The 13,123-nt window shown below is 43.9% G+C and overlaps 1 protein-coding gene across 1 annotated transcript; it reads left to right on the top strand.

The window, feature by feature from the left end:
• The first annotated feature begins 1,501 nt into the window (after positions 1 to 1,501).
• On the top strand, positions 1,502 to 8,723 carry CYSLTR2 (cysteinyl leukotriene receptor 2). The gene is made up of 2 exons (XM_073340409.1): positions 1,502 to 1,718; positions 7,762 to 8,723. The coding sequence occupies exon 2, from the start codon at positions 7,803 to 7,805 to the stop codon at positions 8,721 to 8,723; it is 921 nt and encodes a 306-aa protein (XP_073196510.1). The 5' UTR covers positions 1,502 to 1,718; positions 7,762 to 7,802.
• The last annotated feature ends 4,400 nt before the right edge of the window (positions 8,724 to 13,123 follow it).

Raw genomic sequence — 13,123 nt, 5'->3', positions numbered from 1 at the left:
AGGACTATAAAACTTAGCTTGGGACTGATGACCTGATATAGGGTCACTGGGCTTTTGCCCTGTGGGATTATTCTTTATTACCTGAGGAGGGGTGAGTTTATAAATGACCTGTCTGGTGTGGTGAGAAGAAGCTGACTGTCACAGGGACAGACTGCTGGCTGGTGGGGAAACTGAGGTGGAGTCACTGCAACACCATGCCTGGCCATGAGAGGACACGTTGGCAGGTAAGTGACCTGTGACATGGAACCGTGAAGGAGCCTGCCCAACCCCTGAAGTGACTAGGGTTACCAGTTTTGGTTGGATGTTAGTGTTGCCAACTCTAGCTGAAGCTATTCTGGGAGATTCCCTCCCCTCTCCCCCACATGACATTATGTCATTTTCTTAAAATATCCTATTAAAATCTCCCGGATTGCTTTCAATAGTCATTGGAAGATCAGTGCTGATTCCAGGAGACTCTAGGCCAATCCTGGAGCGTTGGGAACCCTATTGGACGTATTCCTGGAGGTTTCATCACATGACATAACCTTTAATTAAAGATTAAGCTTTAATTCCTGTAGACTCTGGGACAATCCTGGACGGTTGGCAACCCTAGGAGTGACTTGGAGCAGTTTCAGAGCTGTTCCAACTTACATACTGCTTCCAAGGGGCCTTAGAAGTAGAGAATTCCTAGTTATGTCCCCAAATTCCACCCCTTACATGGAGATCTATGAACTGTGTTCACAGGGCCACTACACAGGGAGTATTCTCCAAGGGCCACTCCTGTCCACTCTAAGGCCCACTTCTGGTGCCAGAGCACTGTAACGGAGCCTTAGTAAATGAGAATCAACAACTATGCTACTAGGTAACAGAGAAGAGGGCCACAGCTAGGATTGCCAACATTGTATTTCAAATATAAGGGACTGTTTTTAGCACCCCCACCCGTCTTTCTAATATCATTAATAATAATAATAAGCAGTAAGCCCCCACATTCGCCACAGGTATTTCATGCTGCTTTTTGCAGCACTCAGCAACTCCTAATCTTGTTGTACAGGGATGAAGAAATCAGGGCTATCCCTTGTAATAAGGGACTGTTGGCAACCCTATATACAGCACTGAGATTTAAAAGGAGCCTAACAGAGTTAGGTGCTCATCTCCCATTGACATTCAATGGCAATTGGGCACCCCACTCCTTATGGCACCTTTGATAACGCCAGACTAGAACTGTAAGCCAAGCTAAGTGACGCGGTACCAGTGGCAACAGACAGGCCAGCTACATTAGCGCTCTCAGTATTGCTGACACGAGTGGAGCTCATCCCATTCTGTCAAAAGATTTGAAAACCTTCCCTAATATAGACGGGACTGAAATATCCATTTACATTTCCTGAGAACGGTTTCTAATGACTGCCAGTCTAACATTTCAGACATGTTTGATTACTGAAAGCCCATATTTAGAAATGTGAGTGGCTGGGAGTTGCTGAACCACAGAGCTTTATTCAGCACTTTGTGTGAGAGATGAGATGGAATGCAACGTGAGAACAAATCCCAGTTCCTGAACTGACAAAATATTGTTAAGAAAATAAAAGCTGTACTATTTTGCTTACTTCCTCTTTCTTGCTGTTGGTTTTGTGTAAATGTTTCTGTTTTGTTTTCACCCTCGCTAGCAAGCTGCAAGTTTTGGATAGCTAAAAGTAGAAGAAGGAAGTGTCTTACTGAATTAACTGAAAGGAACAAGAACTGAGGTAGGACAAAGTTAAATTTATATATATATATAAATATATATTACTTTAGTCCTTTCCTTAAAAGTAGATCAAGACTATTCAAAATAAGAGTAGGAGGAATTTTAGTTATCGCCTGTTTCTTGCACGAAGTTTTGTAGTTGCTAGAAAAATTAAGCATCTACTCGATTCACGTATGTTAAAGCTAGTCTAGGGTGTTTTCCTTGAGAAGGGATATCCATGTAAGATTTTGTAATTAAAAATATTTTGGAAGATGAAAGATAATGAACTACTGAGAGAGCTGACAAAGTGAATATCCTTTGCTTTGTACTAGCAGCCAACTGCAGATTTTGTCAACTGTAATCTTTTGAAGGGTGGAGTTTTTGTTTTTGTGTGTATACGCACATGTGTGGGAAGAGTGAATAAAATGTCATGCATGTCTTGACAAATGTCCAATTTAATTCTGTACAATGTTAATTACAAATGAAATATAAATGAGTAATGTTTTCGTAGTTCTGATCCTGAAAAGATACATAGTATTCCAGTGAATGGTGACTTGGTTGGCTGTTTGATGTTATTACATTGGGTTTTCTGACAATGCAATGGCTAATGCAAGTTATATAACGTTAATTAGGCTCCGTCCACACTGCGCACCTTACAACTGTGCTGACACAGCCGTGCCGTTGTAAGGTACACAGAGTAGTCGCTCTTTGTCGCCAGGACAGAGCTCTCCCACCGATGAAGCGCTGTCCACACCAGCACTTTTTGTTGTTAAAACTTTTGTCATTCAGGGGGGTGGGGTTTTTTTCACATCCCTGAGCAACGACATAGCCTAAGTACTTGGCATTACAATTCTGATAGTTCTGAGAACTCACACAAGAGCACATCCTATTCAGACAAAATATTTTTTAGCTAAACAGCAGATCATCTGTACTTCATATTTCATGTTGAGAAATTCATTTAGCAATGTGTACATTGTACTTCTGAAAAATTGAGCTCATGAGCCTACTTTGTAAGCAGCTCCCATTGACTTGAGTTGGAATTGTGGGTGCTCTGCACCTCTGAAAATCAGACCAGAAAACTTTATATTTACACATGTAATATGCATACCACCGTAACATACCCTATTCAGGAGTGTTCATTTCTATTAAAACATGGTGTGAAGTTATTTTCTATTAAGTTCAGAAGTCTTAATATTGATAGTTATTTTATTAGATGCTTTAAAATCTACTCACCTACTTGAATAGGGGCTCATGAATGGCTGAAGTCTGGGAAAGAGTTGTTTTAGTTTCTTTGCCTAATTTGTGTGTGTGGTGAGTGGGATCTGTCATTGTTCGGTGTTTTTGTTTAGACTAATTCTGGTCTCACTAACATCAGTTTAAATCAGGAATAACCACTTAAGCTAGTTGAAAATATTTTGGTTAAACATATTTTCACTAAAAAAAAAAAAAAAAAAAAAAGCAATTTAGAGAACCCTGAAATTTTGCAAAATTGTGACTATTTTATCAAAATCTTTTGACAGAAAAACTTGGTTTGTTTTTATTTTAAATTTATGGCTTCATTCAGGGTTTTCCTGCAGCCTGTAACATGTTGACTGGCTGAGAGTACACTGGTACAGTTTAGCCACTTACCCCTCATGACTGAGGGTTTGTTCACGGCTGTGTCTGCAAGCAGAGAGAGCAGACTGGTTCTCTTTGCGTCAGTGGCTTTTTGGGAGGGTTCCCCAGCACAGCAGGTTACAGGTACTCTTTTTCTCTGAGCCCTACTGCTGTATGATGGAGTAATTATTGATTGCACGTCACCCCCAGAAAGCCTGGCTGCCTTTCCCTGTCCCCCCTGTTTTGTAAGATGAAAGAGGGACTGTATGCAGCAGTTGTCTGTCCCCAGAAAGAGAGAGGATTTTTTTCTGATCCTGCTGAGCAGTCTGAGAGTTGTGTTTGTGGATCTGGGAGATGTCTGCTTGTAGTTTGCAAAGCCGTGTCTTCCATGGAGCACTTCAGGGTGTGAAAAAGAAAGCAATCTTCCAGAAGTGGTATGCAGCATGAAGAGCCGCAGGTGGTGGTAGGGGAACCAGAAAACCACACTTTGCCTGAGGCAGACAACTCTGAAGAGGACTGTTTCCATGGGGCACAGTCAACCACTCCGGGTGCAGGAAGAGGTAGTGAGGAGGAGAATGGTGCATCTCCAGTTAGTCCAGCACCACATGAGGCTAAGCCTCAACGGCAAGGCACTGGCCAGAGACCATCAACATCCTCTGAAACCTTGTTCCACTATACTGCTTCTGGAATGGATGTGGTCGATGCTGGTACTCACACTCCCAGGTGGGAGGAAAGTCACTGCCTCCATCTCTGCTGGGCATGGTTTCGATGGGAACGCTAAGGGGAAGGCGGTGCTCCCACACTGCATTTCTCTCAGCAGCAAAAGTCACCACCATCTACAATCCCCCACCCCCCTGCCCCCTGACAGCACCGGTGTCATTTGCTAACTCCTGAAAATGGAGGATGAGTCTGGGTGTGACCCAAAAGGATGGGGATATCAGGGATGGTTAAAATCCATCAAGACCAATCACGGCATGCACATGATGCAACCAGTTAGCCCAGAGCTTACAGAAAAGCAAACAACAGCAAACTCCAGAGCAGAGGCTGACTGCGACACCACCAATGTCTTCCATGACTTTGTCAGCTAAGTCCAGCAGCATCTCTCAACAGTACCTAGCGGATTGTATTCAGAGGGGGCAAAAACATGAATGCAACCACCCTGTGACTGTGAAACCTGACCACAGTGAGCAAGGATGCTGGCTGTGGACATTCTTCCTTTCTCCCATGTGGAGGGAGATGGCTTCAGACACTTTGTGGCTTCAGCTTCCCCCCTGGTGGCCGATCCCTAGCTGCACTTCCTGGCGTAAGAGGAAGTGCCAGATCTGTGTGCTGCTATGAGAAGTACAGAATGGTGTAGCCTAGGTGGGCAAGTGCAGCAGAACACTACCGTGTGGACCAGTGGTCAGACAACTTCCTACATGGCTGTTATGGCCCGCTGGGTGAGCAGCAGTAGCAGGGAGACTAGCAGCAACCGTGGCATATGTACCCTCACTCGCAGCATGCCATGCTTTTGATGTCCGGGTTTGAGAAGCAGCACACCTTCTGGAACAGTGTGCTGGATGCAGTGTGCTGTCATGGGCGGTGTGCGAACCGCTGGTTCGGGGAGGCTAGCCCCGAGCCCCACCCCTGCCACCTGAGGCCCTGCCCCTTCTGCATCCCCCAGTGCAAAGCCTCCCCCCAGCTTCTGGCTCCCTCCCCATGCTAGTACCCCCAGACCCCAAACACCGGGAGGGTAGGTGGCGTGGCTCCAGCCCGAGCCAGGGCCACGGCACAGAGGGGAAGAGCCACAGAGTGGGAAGCAGCTGGAAGAGACACTGGATGTGGAGCATAGGCAGGGCCACAGTTGGTTGTTTGGGGAGGCTCAGCCTCCCCCAGACTATGATACCCGCTGCCCATGTGTGCTGTCATAGAGGGGTGGCTAAGGCCCCCTCCAACTTCTTTGCTGTGACTGTGGCAATGAACTACGGAGTAAATTATGTGGTGTAGGATGGTGACTTCCAGCATGTCCCTTGCCTCACTTGCTGCTGCAGTCTGATAGAGGGAATTTCTGGAGGAGGGATGCAGAGTTGCAGGCATTGTCTCAGTGGCCAGTAAGCTATGTGGTCACTTCAGACAGTCCTATGAAGTGTGCCACAACCTTAAAGACCAGCAGGAGTCACTAAAACTGTCATCCCCCAGTTGGAACGCTCCCTTTTACATGCTGGAACAGCTCTACGGGCAGCCTGCAAGCATTCTGCGTCCATAAAGTTGAGGCAAGTGTAACCCACATAACCTCCTGGGTGTGGTGCTCTGTCCCCTCTGGAGGCACTGAGACCAGTTAGAGATGAATGAATCTGCTACAGTCTTAGCTAAGGGCCATGTGGCTTTTAGCTTATGCAGTAGAGGCTCATGCATTTAGCTCAGAAGTCCCAGTTTCAATCCCAACAACCGGGGTCTGTCAGTGTTACACAAGCACAGACACACACTTACCTCCATTTGTGACTGTTCCCTCAGCCTCTCCTCATAAATCATGTGTTCCAGTCCCCTAATCATTTTTGTTGCCCTCCGCTGGACGTTCTCCAATTTTTCCATATCCTTCTTGTAGTGTGGGGCCAAAAACTGGACACAGTACTCCAGATGAGGCCTCGCCAATGTTGAATAGAGGGGAACGATCACATCCCTCAATCTGCTGGCAATGCCCCTACGTATACATCCCAAAATGCCATTGGCCTTCTTGGCAACAAGGGCACACTGCTGACTCATATCCAGCTTCTCGTCCACTGTCACCACTAGGTCCTTTTCCGCAGAACTGCTGCCTAGCCATTCGGTCCCTAGTCTGCAGCAGTGCATTGGATTCTTCCGTCCTAAGTGCAGGATACTCCTCCTTCCCTTTTTTAAAGATGGGAAGGGATGGGATTAGTAGGGAAATAGCCCTTAGTGAGAAACGGTTCCAGTGAACACTGATTTTTATTTGATTGGATTATGACATATTAAAAAATCACTCTGCACATGTACAATACAAATCCTAATGAGAAAATTCTATAGAACTGTGAAGTGTGCAACTATGGACAGCCACTCTGTTCACATGTGAGTGGCTGATTTCTGGCAGCTGAGCACTTAATTCTTTGGAGAAGTGAATGAGGCAAGGGTGTCATGTTCACTGTGCACACTAAGACAATGAAAAATACAGAATAAAGATATATCAGTAACAGGAAGGAGGGAAGGGAAGGAGGCATAAAATCAAGAGAAACTTTTAAAATGATTTAACATGATTTGATAGCAAAATTTCAGTTATTAAAAATACACAAGTTTTGGATACATTGCATAAAAACAAGGCTGGCCATGTTTTACTGGAATTCCTATAGCTAGAACACACACCTCTGCTCACGAGAGGGAAGAAGTGGTAAAATATAAGGGACTACATAAAAGTTAATACAGAAACTGGTTGACAAACTTCTAGTGAAATATGTTCCTGTTGGAAAATGGGATTTTGTCAATTTTCCATGGGGGAAAAATATCAACTTGAGCATAATCTTCTATCAGAAAAATCTCTGTGTAAAACACTTGGGTTTGAGCTAACCCATTATCCACTTGAGCTGATATTACACCTTCTAGGAGTTGTAGTTCTGGCTCCCTCATGTTCTGAATCATTGATAGGGACCATGGTCCCTGGCAAGACTGCATCTTCCATTATGCACCACAGTCCTTGTCCCTGTGGTTGAATCACTGCAGAGTATCCTGTGAGTCCCATGGGACTCTGTCACAGCGGGAGATTGTGGTGCATTGTGGAAGTAAGCTTCATAGCAGAGAATGGAGCCATGACAGACCTGGAATGGCAAAGCCTATTAAACACCATGGCAGTAAAGGTGAACACAGAGATTAACATCAACCCCAAACAAAATATTTTGAGATTTAAAAATAGAAATGTTTTAGAACTTTTCATGCCACAGAAAAGTTTTGATATTGACTTTTGCTTTTGTCCTGAATTTGAGTGAAATCTCCAAATATCAGAATTTCCCGTGGAATGGAAATTCCATTTTTGATCAGCTCTAGTTATTACCAATGTTGCATTTGCCAGTCTGACTCAAGATCGCCCATCCACAAAATGACCAGTGATCACTTGCTTAGTTTTCATGATCAAAGAAGAGCACAGGATCAGGTGCTGCAGCTGTAGGCCCTGCACTCACCTCCAGAAGACTGAAACTTGAAGCTTTTACTTGAAACTTTAGCTTTTATATTGCCAGGCAGTATGCACTACCCATAAACTGCAATAACAACGATACTTAGCATATATAGCACTTCACATGTTGAAGTTCAATACAAACATTAACTGATCTATATTCACTGGGGCATAGTGAATAGTTATTAATTTAACTAGCTTTTATTTTTCCACTGCTATTTACAGCTTTTAACTTTCAGTCAAATGGTTACAATGCTGAACTTGAGGGATGACATGGTATACATTTCGTAACAGCTTTTTTTATTTTCAGGAAGTCCGAAGACCTCACACTTGATTGAGTTAGTTTCAGAGATGAGACAAATTGGCAGCTTCAACAACATGTCAGACTCGGACAACAACACTGACAACTTCAAGTATGCTGTTTATCCCACAATATATCTCACAATATTTGCCTTGGGTGCCTTTGGAAATGGCCTTTCCGTATATGTTTTCCTGAAGCTTTACAGGAAAAAGATTTCAGTGAATGTTTTCATGCTGAACTTGGCTATTTCAGACCTCCTGTTTGTTTGGACTTTACCCTTCCGGGCCACCTACTACCTGATGAACTCTGTTTGGGTATTTGGGAATATATTTTGCAGGATTGTGTCTTATAGCTTGTATGTCAATATGTACTGCAGCATTTATTTTCTAACTGCGCTGAGCATTGTTCGTTTTGTGGCTATTGTTCATCCTTTCAAACATTTGAAACTAACCGCCGTCAAGTATCCTAAAATCATATGTGCGGTGATATGGGGTTTTGTGATGACAGCTAGCAGCGTGCTGCTGTTCAGTGGAAACACCAGCGAGAAGTACCCAGAAAAGTGCCTAGATCTCCAAAAAGAAAGCATACAGAAAGTGCTCACGCTGAACTATGTTGTCCTGGCAGTGGGCTTCATCCTCCCATTTTGCACAATAATTTGCTGCTATTTGCTTGTGATCAAAACTTTGCTTAAGCCCAGGGCTCCAGAAGCAAAGATAAGAGCCTCTCATAAGAAGGCAGTGTCAACGACCGTCATCACTTTATTCGTGTTTCTGATTTGTTTTCTGCCATATCACATACTAAGAACTGTCTACTTGGTGAAAAGTGATAATGACATCTTGAGCAAGTTGCTGACTAAAGGAGCAGTCATCGCTCATTGCCTCGCTGCAGTGAATAGTTGCCTAGATCCTGTAATCTATTACTTTGCTGGAGAAAACTTCAAAGAGAGACTCAAAAGTATATATAAAAGGTAGCGGATGAAGAATCAAATGGACATTCCTTAATGGGAGTATTTTCTCGTGATCAAACCCCAGGACTGGAGGTGGAAAGATCATGGGTCTTTTAATCTATGCCGCTCACTTGCCATGTGACCTGGGGTGAATCACGTAACTCTGTACCTCTATTTCCCTATCTGTAAAGTGGGGCTATTCAGAGTGGATAGTATCTCAGAACACTTTGTGAATTTTCTTCATGAACAGTTGTAAAGGGGTCCAAGATCCCACCCTGAGATCCTGCCTATTTCTCTTCCACCTAGTAAAAACCAGCCAAACAGAGGCTTTTGTCCTTAAAAAGCCCTCTACTCCAGAGGACTTCATTTATTGGTAACACAAACTGACAAAATAAACCTTTAATTTTGGGAAACAGCCTGGGTCTCTAGTTTTGTCATCTCCAAACTCCTGCTTTTCTCTCCCCAAAAGCACCCACAAGCCCCTTGCATTCTGGATCCACCTGTCCCTCAAAACTGGGATTTCTGGTCTCTCCCTCAGAGTTGCCTCTCCATTGGCTACTCCAACTCCCAGCGCAGAGTCTGAATGCTTTTCAATACCCTGCTCCCTCCCTAGGCATTACCTTTAATTTCAGGCCTCTTTTCTTTAGTAACACCTCTTTTTTTTTTCCCTCTCTTTCTCATCCAGGGAGCATCCTTAGACTGCTCAGACATCCTTTTTATTGGGATCAGGTGCTGCATCACTAACTGGCCAATAAGCCACCACCAGGAGTACCTAATTGCTCTCAGGTGGGGTTTAGGGGGCCATGATAGGTGAGTTAAGCCTTGATTCACTTTGAAGGGCTACTTGACTCAAGATAAAAGGGTGTGGAGAAACTTGGATGGATGATATTATAGAAATACAAAGTATTTTTCAATAACTACCACTGAGGTAGCTTATCAAAAAAATACAGTGGCTTTCAAATATATACCCATATAAACATTTCTGAATCTTCCTTTATTCCAGACATACTTTCTAAGATTTTCTCTAAGAAACATACTCTTAAAGAGTACCACAACAAACCATTTCTTTGCGACATTATATAAAGTAACGTGACTACTAAAACATAAGAGCAATATTCACACAGACACACACAGTGTTTTGGGATTCTTGTTTACACATGTCACCATTTTAGGTGACCCCTGCAATGTTTTTATGCTTCCCTTTGCTGGAAGTTAGCTGAAGAATTGGCCAGTTTGTGGAAGTTGCTTACCTAAAGATAGGCAGCTGAATCGATATTTAGGAGTCTAGGGCCAGACTTTTAAACTTATTTAAGCACAGATAAGTGCCTAATGGGATTTTCAAAAGCACCCACATGCCTAACTCTCACTTTTGAAAATCCACTAGACATTTATTTGCATCCTTAGGTACCTAAATACCTTTAAAACGTTGGTTTTTACATATAAAAATTAGGCCTCTTAGAGAGGTTTCAAGTAGTTATAGTGGCCAAATAGAAAGACTTGACCACATGAAAAACAATAATAGATTCTGCTCCTTTTTGAGCAAATATCAGGAATTTTCTGGGTTGAAATTTGCCACATTTGTCATGAAAATAGCCTGTCATGTTTGAGACAAGATTGAAGAAAGGTTTTCCCCCTCTCCTCCAAATCCACCCAAAATACATAATTTCTGGCAGTGTGAATGTTTTCCCCTTGTTTTCTCTCCACCCCCCGCCCCCACTCTCCTGCTGGTAATAGCTCATCTTAAGTGATCACTCTTCTTACAGTGTATATTTTTTCATGGTCTGTGTGTATATAAAATCTCCTCACTGTACTTTCCACTTTATGCATCCGATAAAGTGATCTGTAGCTCACGAAAGCCTATGCTCAAATAAATTGGTTAGTCTCTAAGGTGCCACAAGTACTCCTTTTCTTTTTCCCAATACTCTATTCTTCACAAGACTAAAGCATTATAAAAAAAAAAATTCTAAACAAAAACAGCTGCAATCAGTGAATTTCAGCTCTATCTCGAACACAAGGAAAACAAATCAATACTTGCCAGATGAACAAGTGTATACCATTATAATTGGGAGAGTCATATTTTTCTTAACTACCAATGGTTTAGCTACTCAGTAAACAATCTGTTTCCATTATTTTAGTCAACCTTTGGTAACAGTAGAGGGTTTTATCATAATTCTCAATATACTAATTTTTTTTATAGAATATGTATCTCTGTATTTTAAATAAATGTGTTACTCCTAGGGGAATTCTGCGCCACTGCGCATGTGCAGAATTTATGTCCCCCACAGGTTTCTTTGCTTCCCCACAGAAAAATGACTTTCTGATAGGGAAGCAAAGGGAAGCCACAAGAGTGGTCATGTGACCCTTTCCAGCAGTATCTTTTGGGTGCCCAGGGCAGTCAGCAGAGAGGTAAATCACTATGGGGCAGTGGTGGAACTGGGGAAGACCTGGCTGGTGGCTCCTACCCAGCTGCTAGTCCTGGATGGGCTGGGGAGGACGGGGCTTCCTCTTCCTCTTCCCCTGCACGGCATCCGGGGCTGTGTCAGACCCACTCCCAGATTTCTCCCCCCAACTGTAGGAAGCTCTGCAAACGCTCCCCTCTCCCCCCACCCCTCACCAGTGCTTGCTGCATCCATTGCTCCTCAGCTGCAGGGGGAGGGATCACTGTACAGGGAGCTGCTCCCCCAGCTGCCCATCCCCCATGCATCTAGATCCCCTTGCACCCAGACGCTCTGGCCAAGCCTCACCCCCATCCCGCCCCCCAGAACTCCACTGATGAGCTCCACTCCCCTGCACCTGGACCACTCCAATGAGCCACCCACATCTGGATCCCCATGATACCAAGCCCCAGCCAGCTGCACTTGGATCCCCACTCCACAGAGCCCCACGCTCCCAATCTCTGGACCTCCCCACTGAGGCCCCCACACCCAGACCCCCCTGCCGAGCTCTATCCCACACACACCCAGTCCCCTCCCTGATGAGCCCCAACCACCTTCACCTGGATCCCCCTACATTGTCTCATTACCGTTGCACCCAGAACCCCGCAACAAGCCCATGTGCTCCTCCCTGCACCCAAATCCTGCACTGAGCCACCCACATCCAGATTGCCCAACACAGAACCCTCTCAATCCACACCTGGATCCCCCCACACTAAGCACCTCCACGCTTGGATCCTGCCTTGCTGAGCCTGCCTGTCCACATCTGGTGCACCTGGCATGGAGGGACAGGGTCCTGAGGTGTTTCTGGGGCAGGCCCGGTCTTTGCGCTGTGTCAGGGTTGGGTATAGCCTCACCATTGAGTCCATGTCTTGGGGGGGAGCTGCACAGTGATCTCCCACCACTGTGCAGCCAGTGGTCTGTGCTCCCCAATGCTATGCTGGAGCCTCTATATTTATTTGACAAATAAAATTTGCAGAATTTTAAAATATTGTGTGCACAAGTTTTATTTTTTTGGCACAGAATTTTTAATTTTTTGGCGCAGAACACCCTCAGGAGTAATGTGTGTATGTTCTTGTATCCCCAGTGACTGGTATCATATCCCAATCCCTTGACTCCCAAGAAGTTCAGTTAGGGCCTGATCTTGTACCATGGAGGGCAATGAGAATTTTGCTGCACTGGGAACAGGATCAAGACCTGAGATTAGTATATGTGGGGATGGGAAAATCAACAAATATTTTCTGGTCTTTTGGGGTAAATCAAGCTCTTCACTTGTGGATTCCCATTGATTTCCGTGAAAGCTCTGTGGCTGGGTTTACAGGAATGGACCCATAAACTGGCTGGGCATATGTATAATTGAATTCTAAAGTTCCTTGTGAATAATCTGATTTGTGTATAAAGGATTCCCATCTCCATATTAAACAGCCCTTTTATAAGGTGCTATACACCTAATTACAGTAGAATAAAGTGGGGGAATATTTAATAAATTGAGTGGACGGAATGATTGAATCTCTGCTTCTGCCAGTAATCACACTAGGTTTTTACCCCAAATGCACACAGTCATGCTGCAGTTCCTGTGTGTTTTGATAAAGGGGGATAAAAGAAACATTCTTTACATATGGATATGCTATACACTCTCCACATTTTTATTAACTTTTACTGGTTGTTGCTATGATGTTTTTAATGAGAAAGCTATTACACAGGTTGAATAACCATGAGAAATATTTGTAAACTCCTGGGAGAAGGAACAAGTATACACTCAACAGATAGCACATAGGAACACCAGTCCTCTTCCCACAGAAGTTGAAGCAACAGAGAAATGGCTTTTAGAAGCATGACAATGTCACAAAAGCCAATGGGATTTCATTAAGCTGATCAATCATCAATGAAAATGATCAGGAACATTAATCAAAATTTTCAGAACATGTAAACATTTTTCTGTGCTTTGGGATTTCTTTGTGTTATAGGAAGGATCAACCTCATTCTTATAGAA

The sequence above is a fragment of the Lepidochelys kempii genome, chromosome 1, assembly GCF_965140265.1.
Source record: "Lepidochelys kempii isolate rLepKem1 chromosome 1, rLepKem1.hap2, whole genome shotgun sequence".
NCBI classification, from domain to species: Eukaryota; Metazoa; Chordata; order Testudines; family Cheloniidae; genus Lepidochelys; species Lepidochelys kempii.
Note: the sequence above shows the minus strand (reverse complement) of the source record. Positions and strands in the feature narration are given on the sequence as shown.